The 16,234-nt window shown below is 43.6% G+C and overlaps 1 protein-coding gene across 2 annotated transcripts in view; it reads right to left on the reverse strand.

Annotated features, from left to right (window-relative positions):
• The window catches only part of LOC119162213 (FIGNL1-interacting regulator of recombination and mitosis), a 58,994-nt gene that overhangs the window by 26,231 nt on the left and 16,529 nt on the right, over positions 1 to 16,234 (reverse strand). For both annotated transcript variants that reach the window (XM_075879147.1, XM_075879148.1), the window contains exons 9-18: positions 10,448 to 10,581; positions 9,868 to 10,010; positions 8,597 to 8,671; positions 8,420 to 8,485; positions 4,796 to 4,859; positions 4,610 to 4,691; positions 4,312 to 4,394; positions 4,065 to 4,209; positions 948 to 1,097; positions 631 to 819 (exon numbers count right to left, since the gene is read on the reverse strand). In XM_075879147.1, coding sequence (XP_075735262.1) covers positions 631 to 819; positions 948 to 1,097; positions 4,065 to 4,209; positions 4,312 to 4,394; positions 4,610 to 4,691; positions 4,796 to 4,859; positions 8,420 to 8,485; positions 8,597 to 8,671; positions 9,868 to 10,010; positions 10,448 to 10,581 — 1,131 coding nt within the window. The remainder of the gene's footprint in view (positions 1 to 630; positions 820 to 947; positions 1,098 to 4,064; positions 4,210 to 4,311; positions 4,395 to 4,609; positions 4,692 to 4,795; positions 4,860 to 8,419; positions 8,486 to 8,596; positions 8,672 to 9,867; positions 10,011 to 10,447; positions 10,582 to 16,234) is intronic.

Consider the following 16,234-nt stretch of genomic DNA (forward strand, 5'->3'; position numbering starts at 1 on the left):
GCTGGCGGTATCGGCATGCTTAACACTATCCGCATTACGCTTCGCGGCAATATTATTGCAACGTTTTTTTTTTAATCGCATCTCCCCTTGATAATCCACACACTAGGCATAAGATCAATCCCCAGGATTTCATATTTCTTAGATTTGGCTGAGCTGCGTACAAATAAACACAGGGGAAACCGCCCGTGTACTTGGGTGTCACAACACTCAAGCCATTCAAGATGCCATTCAAGATGCAACTGGAAATCTCAAAAATTGACTGTATAAGTTGGCAGCAGCAAGCACAGGACCGGGTTAACTGGCGGAACATGGGAAAGGCCTTTGTCCTGCAGTGGACGTGGTTAGGCTGATGATGATGATGATGAATTTTCTGCTACTGTGCAACTATTCAGCTGATAACATAAGACCAAGTTGAACTTTTGTTCTACAAGAGTCCACGTTTTCAGGCGTGTCATTGGCTGCAACACTTGAAAATAGGGAGGCACAACCTAATTCATACATAGAGCTGCACGGTGCATCTCTTGAACATATTTTTAAGTAGCCAAGCAACAGATATAATCATTATTTTGGTATTTCTAATCTTACAAAGCTCTTGTGAGAATGTTAGAATAGAGGAAATAAAATCCTTACATCACAAAGTGTGCTGGCACTCAGAAGAGCCACTCGCGACATGACCATTGAGATAATCTGTTCACTCAGCCTGCTGCAAACCAATGACCTGTGAACTGGAATAGCCCTCAGAGCCTGTGAAAGAATAGCAACAGGCGTGTGGAGATCCTTTGCTTTGTTGCTACTTCTCATATGACAAAGAAGGCGCTCCTGAAAAGCAGTTACAGAGAAAGAGAGCAAACAATGTGGTCAAGCGTGTTTGTTCTGCTGTAATAGAGCAGCAATGTGACCACTGGTCAGCCACAGTATAGTACCGAGTATACAAGTGCATGTCATACCAGTGTTCTTAATTCCACCGATGTTATATTTTTGCAGGCAAGCTTGTTCAAGAGCTGACGCACATTTGCACTAAGTGTTGGCATAACTTCTGGTGATGGTAGAGCACTCAAGATAAGCAAATCATCAGAGTGTAATCGTACGAGTTGTTGCTGAAAACAAGCAAAAAATAAAAATAAAATGAGATGGGCATACTTTTCTTAGAACAAGCTCATATGTACAGTACTATTCAAATATTATTGGAAGCAAATAAACACAGTTGTGCACGCCTACGAAGTATCGGTTCTTGAATATTGACTTTCCTTATCGAATTCGACACAAAACAATCTAAAAAACAATGTAAATAATAAAACAAATATATAAATATTTTTCTTTTTATTAAGCAATGTACAAAAAATGTGTGCATCCATTTTGGAAAAAAGGTTTATTTATATTACTTGAACTACATGCATACTGAACAGGCCCAGTGCAACCAAATTTTACGTCGGTTGAATTAATTATAAATAAGTAATACACGTCAGTGCTACAATGTTGCCAAAGCTACAGGTTTTGAAATTGGTATTCTTCTTACGAGCAAGTTTCACATAGCCCAGAAGCAGACAATGTGTGCCCCCTAAAGGGGCCCTGCAACACTTTTTGAGCATGATAAGAAAATGTTAGCTACGAGTAGCCTAGGCTTTCTAGAGCATGCAGGCCAAACAATATATAGTTCCTACATGTGGCCTCAAATTTACACAATTCACAAAATCAGCAAAAAATCCCTCCCTCTTCTCTCTACAAATGATACCATACACCCAAAATTACTGCACCATATACCCAATTTCACTGCTGTTGGCTGATTTGCCCATTGTAAGCTGCATGGTTACAGTGACCGCCACATAATGGCACCATGTGCCCGAGCACGCACTTACAATCACACTGCAAAAACTACACACTCTCTACTTAAAAAAGAAAGAGAGGGAAAAGAATAGCCCAAGGCCATGATGCGCGCTGACAAAGGGATGCATTTTCTTGCCCCCTTGTCATCCCCCTCCCTGCATAGCTTTCTGCACGCTACCTGGTACAAGAGGAGAGAGAAAGCACTTGAAGCATGTGACAATACCTGTAACTCTGCTCGTGCTTGAACAAATATAAAAATTTTGCGGCATGTGGTTTGTCATGTGCCTTGTGCTAACAGTGAAACCATTTCATTATAATTAAAAAAGGTGTTGCAAGGTCTCTTTAAGTGTGGCAGCTTGGGCTAGTTGGTATGGAATGACGATAGTTATAGCGCGAGAACAAAACGACGACACAGAGGCAAGAAGAACACAAAACAACGACACAGAGACAAGAAGGACACGTGTCTTTCATGTCCTTCTAGTCTCTGTGTCGTCGTTTTGTTCTCGCACTATAACTATCGTCGTCCCTTTAAGATACAGCATACAATATCACTACCAATAGATCGCACAAGAAAATTTTCAGTGTCGCGGACAGCCATAACCACTGCCTCACCTCAAGGGCAATACCCAGCAGCCACTAAATTCTGTGTTGCACACCCACTCCAATGACCAATAACGCTGGCATTTTTGTGATTTTTCTTTTTTTAGTTTCAGTATTAGAAGTGTATATTTTTAATATCTTTTTCTGAACGAAAAATTTTGCATGCAAGCTGCTCTGTCTGTGCTATCTGAACGAAAGCTCTACATAGTCCTAGACTTCACTGCACTTAGTCTTCGATTCCACCAAATGTGGATATTATCATGAAAAAGCAACTCGAAGAGTATTGCAACTGTCACACCACAACGATGACAGTAATGAAATGTAGGAATCATATGTCGATAGAACAATGGAGAATACTAAATAACTGAACACCGTTTGAAATGGATGCACACTATCAGTGACTCTATAAATGCTTGATAAAGTGCTTCACCTGACTTGAGGAAGTAAGTTTAGAAGCTGCCTTTAGATTCGGCATTCTTATTGAATAATTAGCAGTTCTTAGGCACAGGTCAGCTACTTTATGGATGCACTCAGCAAGTGGAGCCTGTCCGCAGTAGCCTTAGCGCTCCTTCAATAAAATCACCGAAAACAGTCACCCCTAGCAACAGGCTTTCATTCTGTGACTTCTATTGTAATGTTATCCCTTATATCCAAGCTGAAAATAATATCTTAAAATTGCGAATAGTGAATTTCGTAATCAAATATAAATTGAAAACTAGGCAAAACTTGCATGCAAAATTTCTAACATTTGCACAACTACACTAATAAAGAAACTCTAAATTAAGTTGATAAGAATGCTGAACTAAGCAAGTTGGTATCACTTCAAATGGACATATCTGCTGTAAATAACGAGACAAAGATAAACAAAGAGAACACAAAGCGTTCGTGTTATGTTCTCTCAGTGTTTTTCTCTGTTCTTATGGTTATATTCTTTATATGAAGGGAACACTTCTTGACAGGCATCAGAATGCCACACTTTATTATTCTTACATCGTAAATGTGCAGCAGCTGTAGGCTTTCACAATACTTGTTTGATTTAACAACTTGTTGTGTGCCTAAGAGTGTGGTGCTTTGCTTATGGATTGTGTTGCAGTGGGTGTACTCAGCCCTCTGGAAACAAGTATAATTTGATGGTGATTGCTATGTTTTTCTTACATTTCGTGTATACCAGTATCAATTTTGTTGTAACTTTGTTGTACCTTTATTTTACCTTTGAACTTGCTGTACCTTTCCTGCTTGGACCTTAAATGGTTCGCAGTATATGATAAATAAATAAATAAATAAATAAATAGAAGAAGTTATGCTTCAGGCACACAACAGAACTCAATAATATAACAAAGAATAAATTATTTGTCATAAAAATGGCATAAACATTCCTAAGATTGGTGAATAAATCTTTAAAAATGTCAAAAGATAAACCCTAGCAGTATTTCTCCTAAAAACTGCCCTTCTTAAATTTGTAAGAGTTGTGGAGTCTAGCTGCATGTCTCCTAACCAATTGGTATGTTTTTCCAGTCTTCCTCAAATAACGTATGTCTAGGATTGACAAAGGTATTTATTCCCTGTGAAATATTGCATTGTTGTGCATCAATTCATCTTGGTATAGTTTAGAATTATTTTTAACAGTCTTCAACAATTACCTTGTGTTCATCAGCCAAGAAGGAAAAGAGACGAGTCAGAAGCTGTTTTACACGAGCATGGCCTTTCGAGTGCACATTGTTGGTAAGCTTGAAAAGTCTGACAAGGAGCTGGACATGTTCGTAACATAGCTGTGGAGAGCCATACCTGAAAAGTTTCAACAAGAGCAAACAGAAAATGTCATCAGATAGATGCAATCTTTTGGACAAAAAGAATTAAAGTACATTTTAAGGAAGAGATTTACTTTACCTAGCAACAAAACACCACACGTCCGATGCCAGAAAAGCTCTCCAGTGGCTTTCACAAAGCACATTTTTCAAGAGTGCATGTTCCTGGAAAGAACCACAAAAACAGGTTCTTCAAACATTTAGCAATGACTTAGTTTTGCTTGCATGTTGCCGCTGGCGCTTTGACCGTAATGAATACCATGGAAAATATTATTATAAAAAGATTTAGCATTTTTTGTACAACAGAATATAGCAGACTAATATGAGAAAAACAAATGCAGAGGGAGTGAACAAGAGACAATGAGACAATCACTGCATACCAGAACTGGAAAGAGGCTTTCAGGAAGTGTCGCAACAAACCGGCACGCATGGATGCAAATAGTTTCGTAGAGCCCCACCTTTCTGAAAGGCAAAAATGGCTACAAGTTGCACAAGGTTGCCATCATATGGTTAACATAAATTAAGTGATCATTATACGTATTGCTTTCGCTGCCCAATGTCCGTACCTCGGCGCTTTGCCATCGCCAGTTGAGTAATCCAGTGACAGGGGGCATTGAAGCTCCAAAACGCCTGAATAAAGCATACAATGAATGATATTACGTAGAGGTAAACAGAAGTTAGCGGTACTTGTACAAGCTCTTAATATCCCGGAGCATGGTAGCAGCAAGAGCTTATATTCAGAAATGGTTTTATTTTGTCATCCAATCAATTACAAAAATTGTTTCTATGACAAAATAAAACCTATAAAACCGATGACAAAATAAATAGACTGGTGCAGAATACTATAAACGGACAAATATGATTGTTAAAAAATATGCCAGGATATTTATTTGCATTGCTTTTAGCAGTCACAGACAACACAAAATGAACAGTTCTTAGTTGTATAACAGGCTCCAATAATGCCAAATTTTGTTATCATGATGAAGCGTTTCAGGCCAACAACATGAAAACCCTGGACTGTACTACTGAGGAGCAGTTGCAAGTGAAGTTCCTCTCTCCCATGCTCCATTTTACCACTGTGAACACACTGCACTTTCTTTTCTTCAGTTCTAGAGCCCTTTTGGAGGTGTAAACCTGTCACATGCATTAAGTGTCATCCAATTTGTTCTGTTAGATCTAGCACCTGTACCAGTGGTGTGATAGTTGTTTGGATCTTATTCGCATATAAGTCAGCCTCATCATGCAAAGTCAAAGTTACACGTACGAGATCCTTCAAATTGCTGGTTTTTGAAAGCTACCATAGGCAAAACATCCCCATTCTTGCGTGCTTTATAACAAAGAACATTCTTCATAACAAATAATCTTCAAGAAAACATTTGTTAATGGCACTATAGCAGCATCTGGAGTTGCGTGAAAGACGCCGCACACATCGGTGAACGCAGCACTAAACAGCGGCCCTGAGCTGGCACCAACACAACTAAAGACAAAAAAAAAAGAATAAGGGCGATTGTGCACAGATTCCGCATTTGTTCTTGCCAAGACAGTGCAAGCCCCACTATGTGACTCTACTCCGCCAACAGGAACGCGCAGACATTATTGCTTGCTCTTGCTCGTGGAGGCCTCTCGTGGAAAGATAAAAGAATGTAGCTGCCTTTAATTTTGTTCAGGTAGCTTAATGGCAGCAGTATGAGCTTAAGAAGCAGAGTTCAGCACATATTCATTCTTTGACAGACTGATGTTGCAAAAGAAGTATAATGTGTCTTAATACACAGGATACATTGCTTCATCTGTCAGGAATACAGATAATGATACAAGTTTTTTGAGACGTGTCACAATACAGATATCAGGTAACCAAAGAATGTCTAAGATAGTTGTGGTGTGTTTCGGTTTCTGTTCATGGTTGCCAGTTTTGGTTTCATGTAAAGTATTTTCGCCCTCAGGGGGCGCTACTCCGTGTATATATGCGCAGCATTGTACATAATAAAGAAGTTTCTGCTTGGCTACCGGCTGCTGTGTACTTCGTGTCGGCCGGAGCTTCAGCGCTGCGCTCTGTGTTCTCCGTGTGGCGCTAGCACCGCACGATACAGCATTTTTGGCGATGAGGTTGAGAACGTTGTCTGTTACTAAGTGTGCTGGAAACCTTCACGGCAGAAGACTGAAGTCAAGAAGGTGATGACTGCATCGTACCTAATGTCTCGAACGAAAGAAACCTCAGGCCATTGGTAGTAATAGTCAAACAAAGTGACTGCAAAGCGACAATCTGAGGGAACATTTGAAAGAGGACCAATAATGTCCATGCCTAACTTCTCCCACGGTTTCTCAGGAAAAAAACTGGTTGTAGGGGTGCAAAGACAGGTTTCACCTACCAATTCGCTTGAGGATAGTAGTTGGAAGAACAGAAGTGTTGAATACTTCGTTCGGAACAGAAGTTTCAAACTGATGAGACTTAAACTGGGGGATGCTTAAGCGAGTCGTCGGACTCCTCAACGCTCTCAGCTATGCCTGAGCAGCACGTAAGCAAGCCAGTAGGCTCATCCTCACATACCGAACTTGCTGCTCCCCAAGAAGCACTTCAGAGCGAAATGGGCTTCGGCATTTTAAGCGTTCGCGTAAGAAACCGTTCAGGTTTAAGGGCTTCGTGTCCCAAAGTCTTTCTTACTCGTATGTTGGAATCTGTACCAAACGTGTGCATTGTTGTGTGTATGCTGTACTTTTATTTATTGTATAAGGGCATAAGGGATACACTGGCATGCTGTGATCTTGCGTTGTATGTTGTTTGTATAAGTGCTTTCAGCCATGGTGCCCTGTGTACATAGCTACGTTATTTTCTCCTTCTCATGCCACTTCTCTTTTCTTCACTTGGTTACTTTATGACAAAAGGGGGGGGATGTTAGGTTGTAAATACAGAAGTTCTATGTGTCATAACATTATTTTAAAACTGTATAAAGTTATAAATGTTACTCATGTTCCGTTAATAACTGTATAAGAATCTTAGAGCCACATGTTCTTTTATTTCTATGAGGGGATTATGCGGTGTTTCGGTTTTGTCTTCATGGTTGCCAGATTCGGTTTCATGTAAAGTATTTTTGCCCTCAGGGGGCGCTACCCTGTGTATATATGCGCGGCATTGTATATAATAAAGGAGTTCCTGCTTGTCTACCACCTGCTGCGTACCTGGTGTTGACTGGCGCTTCAGGGCCATGCCCTGTGTTTTTTGTGCGGCGCGTCCGCCGCACGATACTACAATAGTATCTAACATGCTTGTATCTTCGATACTGCCAAGCACTGCTTCCCTCAAGTTATATATAAGAGGTTATGTCTTTTCATCCTCTGCAGTACTTCACACAGTTTGCACTCATTAACAGCTGTTCTTCAAGATTTCCTTTGGCCATTATCCCTAGTTTCTTTCTATAATACAAGTGGTAACACTGAAACTCCCTTGGTCCACACACAAGAGGAAAGAGTGGTGTTGTAACCTCTACGAACAGTCATTATTTTATTAAAACAGCACGCATAAAACGAACACAAAAAGGTGAGGAAGGATTCAAAGTGCTGTATGTCTTTCATCTCTTTTTTTATTCTTAGACTTATGTGCACTGTTTTCTTCAAGACATGAACATACACAAACACACCCAGCTTGCCATTTTCATACACTTGACACCATGCATGCAGGATTGTGGTTCCAGTATTGCAATAGCCCGTATGCAAGTCTTCTATGGCTTAAAGAAGGCTCTCTTAGTTGGGCCAATGAAAACGTGTAATCCCTATCATCATCAAGTTACAGCAGTGCTGGTTCAATAAGTTTTCCAACCCGCCCCCCATCTCATGGAGTTATAAGGTTATGAAACAAACGCTGTGTGCCCCGGTTTGCCTGTAGAATGGGAAAAGTATTTGTGAGCTGTCGTACAACCGTGGGTGATCTTTTGTAGTTCCCACCACCAGATTCAAGTGCTCAGACTTGTGTCATATATTCTCGCAAGTAAATCAACTGAGTTACAGAGAGAACTAACAGACAATGATGCCAAGGAAAGTATAGGGATATTACTAAAAGCAATTGTAACATTGATGTAAAAAAAAAGAAAAGTGGACAAAAAGATAACTAGATAAAAAATACACTAAGTGAAACTTTGGGACCAATCTTGCACACTAAATGTGAATAGATTAGTGTCCTTGGGAAAGAAATAACTCACATTTATCCATGCTGTCAAAAACAAGGTCAATAATATTTCTTCGACCTGGTGGCTGCAACCATAAGTCTTGAACATTAAAAGAGAAAAGGAAAAGCCTCAATCAGTATAGCAAGACATCATTAAATTGTCCAGCACATGAGAAACAAAAACTGAAAAAGATGGATATTGGAAACATACCACTAATATTTGCAGTGTGGTCTAGGATTGTCAGAAGCATAAGTAGATAGCCACAGTAGTAGTTTTCACAGACATCTGTGAAAGAGGATTAAATTGCACTGAAATAAATGAAAGACGGTAGCCAAAAGTTTTGAGGAAGAAGTGCAAGTTCGGAACTGCTATTAGATAGCTGAACTTTTCTTTCACAATATGGACCTTTAGTCTTATATTTTTAAGTAAGAAAACAAGCTTTGGCATTTTAGAAGATGCTTTAGATTGGGCCCAACTCCCTTATTAAAATAATTCTATTATCCAAAGATACCTTAATGAACAAAACTGCAGGACAGGTTCACATGATATTTGTTCCATCTGTGAGAGTAAATTTATGTGATTGAAGCAAGAAGAAATTTGATTTAGGGCATGAAATGTTGTGGGAAAATTTCAGAAGATAGCAAGTTAGTAAAATATAGAAGCAAAACTTTAGCAACTCAAGAACTCTGCCCTGAAATGTAGATGTGGCAGCACATAAAGTACTTATAAGAAATTTTCAAAATATATGTAAAAGATTTTTACCATAGTCCTACTCACAAATAAGATGACTCCTACAGAACATATCTCATAATGTTATACAATACAGCAATCTCAACTGCTTTAGGCACCCTATTAGTTGCAGTTTATAGAACTGTGATGTGATTGATATTGTCTATTAGTGTTGAGTTTCAGTGTTGTATACTAGTAGAGAAGTTTTTGTTGTAATTTTCAATAACTTGTAACAAAAGTTAAAATCAAATAATACCTTCTTTCTAAAGCCACAAGATTTTAACTGTTCCTTTCAGACATATAGAAATGAATTGGTTGCAGCGGATGTCAAGACAAGCAATTTCTCCATTCCCATGTATCTATTTAGACACTATTCGTCTAGCTGAAAGTTCCTCTCAATAGGTCAGTGCAGCAGCCAAATGCTGGTAACAGCCATCATGGTGCAGTAATGCTGGCACATTAGACTACTTTGTCGTTCTGCACTGCCACACTAACAGCAAGTTTTATGTCAGTGATCCCTCAAACCTCTTCCTACTTGTGCAATGCTCTCTTCCTTTTTATAAGTTCTGTATGGGTTTGAAAATAATATCTCTGTGAAGGTGAATGGCCCCTCTATTTCCACAAAAAGACGAGTTTACATATTGAAGGTATAAACAAGGGGGAAAAAAAAGGAGGGGAAATGGGGGATGTGCTTTGAGCTCAGCGAGACACAATATTATTCTGCTTTCTGGAGTAGTACAAGCCGACCTTACCGAAGTCATGGACTATGGCACAGAAGTCACTGTTGCCTGCAAGTTGTGCCACAAGATGTTCTGCAGCTATCCAGACATGCAGCATCAAGTTGCTCCTTTGGACTTCTGTCAGTGCACAGGCATAGACCTCAAGAGCAGGCATCCTACACACAAGGCAGGAAGTGTGCAACTCACTATCACAATAGGCATGCATCAATAGCACGTCCACAAATGATCATTAATTGCAGAACTTTACATCTGCCTCATTATGACCAAACATGCATTTTATCACTTATTCTATGAGTTTCTGCATAATTTTATTCAAATATTGGGATATTCCTAGGAAATAATTTGCTGGGGATAATTCTTTAGAGTTGGGGGCCTTCATACGTCAAAAGGCTGTGAAATGTTGTATAGTCTGCCTATCAAGATGGATCATTAGCTGCCAATAAACAACATACAATCATTACCATGGATAGCCCACAAAACAACTTTTGAGGCAAGACATGAATGTAAAGATTATTATATTAAGGGTCTAAATATAACAGGCAAGAGTAGAATCCAAAATGATTGAGGCAATCCATATGGTGACGGAGGTTACCTTGAGAGGACAACAATCATCTTCACTATGTCTTTCAAGCTGCTGTTGTAAAAGCCTTCATACTTGGAAAGGAGGGAATCCAACAAACGCAAATGAAAGGCAACTGCTTTCATTTCAACCAGGAAAGTACTCTCCTGAAAGTAAATTTGATGCACGCATATGATGCACTAACATTGCAAAAGAAATAGAATACTGAAATTCAACAAAATGAACGAGGAGTTCAAGTAGTATATAAAAATAGCCTTTATAAAATTAAAATAAAGTTTTCATGCAGTCACAGCATCAGCGGTAACAAGTGCCTGGGGATAGGTGAGTTGTGGTAATTGGTACAACAATTCAACAAAAACTGTTCAGCCCTTTCAGTGCCAAATCTAGAGATAACTCGGACGATGAGAGATGCACAAGCCCTGCTTATCCCGAGTACACTCATAGCGCCTTTTAAAATCACTCCCTGCCAGTCACGAGACTTCTTGAAAATCAAAATAATGCAGGCAAGTCTATGGACAGAACACATAAACAAATCAAACTTGTGAAATTTTTGAACACAAATGGAGCCCATGCTTCCACATAAGTGTCAGGTCGCATCTATGCCAGCATCCCAGCAGCGCAGCCATGGCGAGTCAGTGTGCAACATGCACGTTCTATTTGAAAGACAAAAAAATGAGCATCTCTTGACGAATTATCGCTGCAAATAAAATGAATATTTAGTGGCTCAGCTACTCTGAATGAATAGTTAATTATATTATTTCTTTAATTAGTTTATTGGTTGTGATTTTCTTGTCACTAAATTTGCTTGTAGTGAGTCCTACTTCTATTGCAATAGCAATTATATGGAGTGTAGTATCGTGAGGCGGACGCGCTGCACGAAGAACACAAAGCACGGCACCGAGACGCCGGCCCACAAGAAGTATGCAGCAGCTGGCAGCCAAGCAGAAACTCTTTTTATATGCACAAGCATCACTATATATAGACATGTCCAACGCCTCCTAGGGGCCAGCCAACCGGTTCCAAAACCGGAACCGAAACCACGACCCCACATCATCCCTTTCATGGAATGAAGATGACGTGGGGTCCTCCACGCAACCAATGCACAATAATACAATGCACAAAATACACAGAAGAGTAAGAAAACTTACAATACAACAGCATGAAGAATTACACAGCAAACACACGAAAACACAAAAGTAATGCCTACTCGAGAAGAAACAACACCATTACATCTTCTGCCCACCCCCCTTCAAAAAAAAAAAAAAAGCATGTGGGTAACTGTAACAAAAGCTCACACTGCACGTAGCACAACGAAGGATACGTATGTACGGCACACTATAAAACCAAGCAAGCCACACGAAAACAAGGCACAGTGCGAAACATACCGCCCATCATCCCCTCCCCCGAGAAAGAATGTCCGCATAGTCGCTGTCCTGTTGTATCTACGGCGCCGACGCCTGTACCGGTGCCATTTCCACAGGAGGTGGCTGGACTGTCGCCGCCCACAGCAGACCGATGGAGCGAGACAATAGGCCCATGAACTCTGCGTCCAGGGTACCTTCGGCATAGACAGGGCCGGAACAGGCAGGTAACAACGCTCCGATAGGGGATGGCTCGGCGCCACCTATGTAGAACCCGCGCCGAGAGCAGGAACGGGCACGGTAAGTGTAGACAAGACCAGCGCAGGAACCTCGACAGCACGTAGAAAAGGATCTGACTCTGGAATCATGGCGGGAACGCTTGGTGAATGTACCTACAGTAGACGTCAAACAGAAACATTATCCTAAAGATTATCCCCAGTCTGAAGAAGTACAGCCGGATCAGGAGCAGCAGTATGCAGAACGGGAGCAGGCACAAGCGAAGGATAGACAACTGATGCAGGAATAGTATGGTCAGCAACGGCAGACCCGACTGGAACAGCCATCCTCACAACAGCACCGCCAGTCGAAGCGTGTGCAGTCAGGGTATGTCCAACTGCAGGACACAAAGCCGGAGCAGGTGCCTCAGGAGCACGGCCAGCTTGGACGCTAACTTGCAGGACAGTAACTGTTTTGGTCACTGTCGATGTGCCTTGACGACCGGTCAACTCCGTAGTAGTGCGGCAGACCCGCACACTGTGTCCACGACGTACGCACCGCGAACATGTTCGGCTCCTGGCAGGGCAAGCGGCGGAGTCAGCCCAATGCCCTATCGAGCCGTAGCAATAACAGGCACCCGTGCGAGCCGGCAGCGAAGCTGGAGAGGATGTGTCCGCAGCAGCAGAAGGCAAGGCGGTGCACGCAGGAGAAGTCCCGCCGGCGCCATCTTGCGGTGAAGCTTGGGGAGGACGGCCACCATTTGGCCTGGCAACTTGAATAATTCGGAGAGCTGAGCCGCCATCTTGAATTGGAAGCGACAACACGGCGCTGGCTTGCACTTCTCCTCTCTCGCTACGTCGAGCGCCATCTGTAGGGAGAAGTCCTTTCCCATCTTGAAAAAAATTCTTTGGAGGTACGGCGACGCGATGCCAGAGACGAGCTGGTCGAAAGCGAGGATATCGCCCACCGTGCCGAATTCACAAAGCTTTTGTACTCGGCGTACTTCCTGAATAAATTTGACCACCGACTGGTTGGGTCCCTGATGCAGGGCTTTGAAGTGGGTGCGCAGACACGCCGCGTCTGGTTGCGGGTCAAATAGTTCATTAAGCAGTGCAAGAGCTGCGTCATACACACTCAGCACCGTCTCCTTAGTTGGCCGGTCGGATCCCGGCTGCTGCTCATCTTCGGCGGCACGCAGGTAGGTATTATCTCCCTCGCTGCCCAAGGCGTTCAGGAGCAGCGCCTTTTGTGCTCCGGCATGGCTTTCCTGGCAGCGGCGTCGATGTAGACCTGTAACACAGGACGCCACTGCCTCCATGGAATAGGCGGTACACCGGGTGTCACGGACGGCCATCTTTGGCGATACCGCGTCACGGCAATTAACGGGCGCCGTACTCCCCGACTGACCGTGAGAAACGGCGGCGCATGAAAGGCAGCCGAGAAGTGCAGAATGGGGTGCTCTTCTTAGAACGTCGCCGCCGACAGTTAATCCTTTTGTAACTGTAGCAACGTCTGCAAGGTCGTAGAAGGCCGCGGTATACCCCGAACGAGGATTAGACTACGAGACGCCCGGCTGAGAGGCAAACGTTTGACCGTTCCCACGGGGAAAAGCGTGGGAAACGCTCTAGTGGCCAAGCCGTATGACAACAACCCGACAGGTTGTCACTCTCGCCAGTTGACGGCCCTCTCCCAATTAAAAAGGGGGTGGGGTCCAAAATATTTTTGGGGTGGAGTTTCCCATCAATTAAACGCGCATGATTGGACCCAGGTAGAGGTCTCTTGTCCCCAAAGAAGAGAGCGAGGAGACACGAGGGGGATTTAAGCGCAGGATTTTGCCCTGCTAGGCAGACTAGTCGCTGACCAAGATGGTGTAGAAACAGATCAACAAGCATCTCTTCTAGAAGTTTTTAGTGTGGCTCTGTATCGGCTGGCCACCTAAACTTAGCCGTTCGTCTAGTTGTGACGCGATATTAACGTCTGCAACGTAGACATCGGGACTTCGCCTCGAGTTAGCTCAACCTGCTCGAAGTCACCTGCAAGCACTAGCCTCCCGGAGCCACCAGCGTTGCAACACCGCCGACATCGCAGTCGTGCCAGAATTTTCTTCAACTTCTCGCATCCGATCGTCGGGGACACAACGCTGCCGGTCATCACACGTAGGCCTTCACCTGTTTATATCTTCGAACTTTCTCCTCCATCGTTCTATTCTTGTTAGTTTGTGTAGTTTGTAATAGTTCTCTCTCGTAAGCTGATTTCTTGTTTCTGTTATATACTTCTTTAGTTGTATCAAGTGTCGATGTATTTTGTTAGTTGTATTGAACTGTTGTATTAGATCCCGTGTGCTGCGATATCACCAGAGTAAAGTTTGTTTTGTTTTCTCACGTCTCTGATCTCTTCACTGTCTCTGCTTGCGTACGGAACGAACCAACCTGCTGTAATTCCCGTCGCCGACTTCGCGCTGGCGACGCTAGAGTGGCAGCTTGTAACAAAACTGGCGTCCGCGAGACAGGACGTTCCGTACAAGAGTAAGACAGTGAGGGGTGAACGAGAACCGTGCGAATAGCGTGCTATAGAGCCGCACAGTTGAAGCGGTTGCATCCTGCATATGATGGCGCTATTTTTATAGTGGCATTATAGTGACAGCTGCAGCATGGAGTGTATGGATTTTGATAAGTGGATCGCGCACGGTAAACAGTTAGGCCTCGAGGGCGCCGAACTGAGACAATGTGTTAAGGAGCAGCAGGAACAGGCGCAGGCGTTAGGCAGAGAAGAGCGGGCACGGGCCCGGGAGAAAAGGGAAAAAGAAAGGGAGAGAGAACGCGAAGAAAGGGCGAAAGAACGAGAAGCGGCAAGGAAAGAAAGGGAGAGAGAGCGCCAAGAAAGGGCGAAAGAACGAGAAGCGGCAAGGGAAGAAAGGGAGAGAGAGCGCCAAGAAAGGGCGAAAGAATGAGAAGCGGCAAGGGAAGCCGGAGAACGGGAAGTGCAGTTACTGCAATTAAAGATTCGCCTCAATGAGAGTAGCAGTGTGAGCCGATCCAGCAGTGAGCACGGCGATGCCGGCGAAAAACTGTCATTTGAGCGAGACACATGGTGTCAAGGGCTATTCACGGTTCTGCCTTGCGAGGCAAATGAAGCTGTTGCGCGACTCAGTCAGCAGAACGCGAACAACGAGGTAGTTAAGGGAGAGATGTTCCGGACATTCGGAACTTCTGTCTGGACAAAAGAAGAGCAGCTCAGACAATCTGAAGGAAAGCGCGAAACAGAAAGACAACAGTCTGAAAGGGATGGGCGTCGGAAAGTGCTGGACGTTAAAGTGTGGCAGGAAGCGCTAGAACCAGAGATCGCGCCAGAAAAGGGCCCGCGTAGTCTAGAAGGCATCAAGGTAGAGTATGTTGAGAACGAGGCCTTGGCCGGTCTGGAGGTAGAGACGATGTCGAAAGACGCTCCTTGCGTGGATAAGGAGAGTGCCAGCAGCCCTAATGGGCTCAGTAAGATGCTAGAAACCTCCTTCGTGCCTCTAGAGGACGTCTCGAGATCGTCACATGCAGATAGGGTTAGCACAGTGGCTAAACACAGCGAGAACGCGACCCTTCAGGAGTGCAGCGATGCCATCGGAGAGGGCCCAGTTAATGGTTTCATCAGCATTAACAAAGATAATTTGGCCCGGCAGTCCGTCGTGACACCGAGTTCAAAATGTTTGAGCGTGGGGCAAAATGTAGCACAAGCTCCAACGAGCTTCCCAACTTTTGAGGTCCCGAAGCGACATGAAGATGACATCGAGGGAAAGGAGGTACGCAAACATCACCGAAAACGAAAGAAGCGAAAGCGTACCACACTGTGTAAGCCTAGGGCCGATCCCACTCCATCTCGAGAAAGACGAAAGGCTAGGCCATTCATCCGTTTCAAGAAACGTCAATGGTGGCGTTCATGGAGGCACAAGCGGCGAGCCAGGTGTAGAGGGGGAAAAGGAGGTGCGTCACTCGAACGAAAGGCACGGTTCATTTCGACGACTTCGGGAAAGCGGCCTTGCCCGAAGGTTCAAAGTCGAAAAGGCACAACGGCTAAGTACTGCGTGGGGGCGACCACAAAGACACAATTATCCAGGCTTCCCCCCTGTTTCTGGCGTCCCTTGCACATTCCTGAGGGGAGCCGGCCGAAATGCAGAATGAGGCGTGACAGCAGGACACAGCCTGGCGTTCGTGCTTTTTGTAACCTCTGGCGT

Source organism: Rhipicephalus microplus, chromosome X (genome assembly GCF_043290135.1).
Source record: "Rhipicephalus microplus isolate Deutch F79 chromosome X, USDA_Rmic, whole genome shotgun sequence".
Classification (NCBI taxonomy): Eukaryota; Metazoa; Arthropoda; class Arachnida; order Ixodida; family Ixodidae; genus Rhipicephalus; species Rhipicephalus microplus.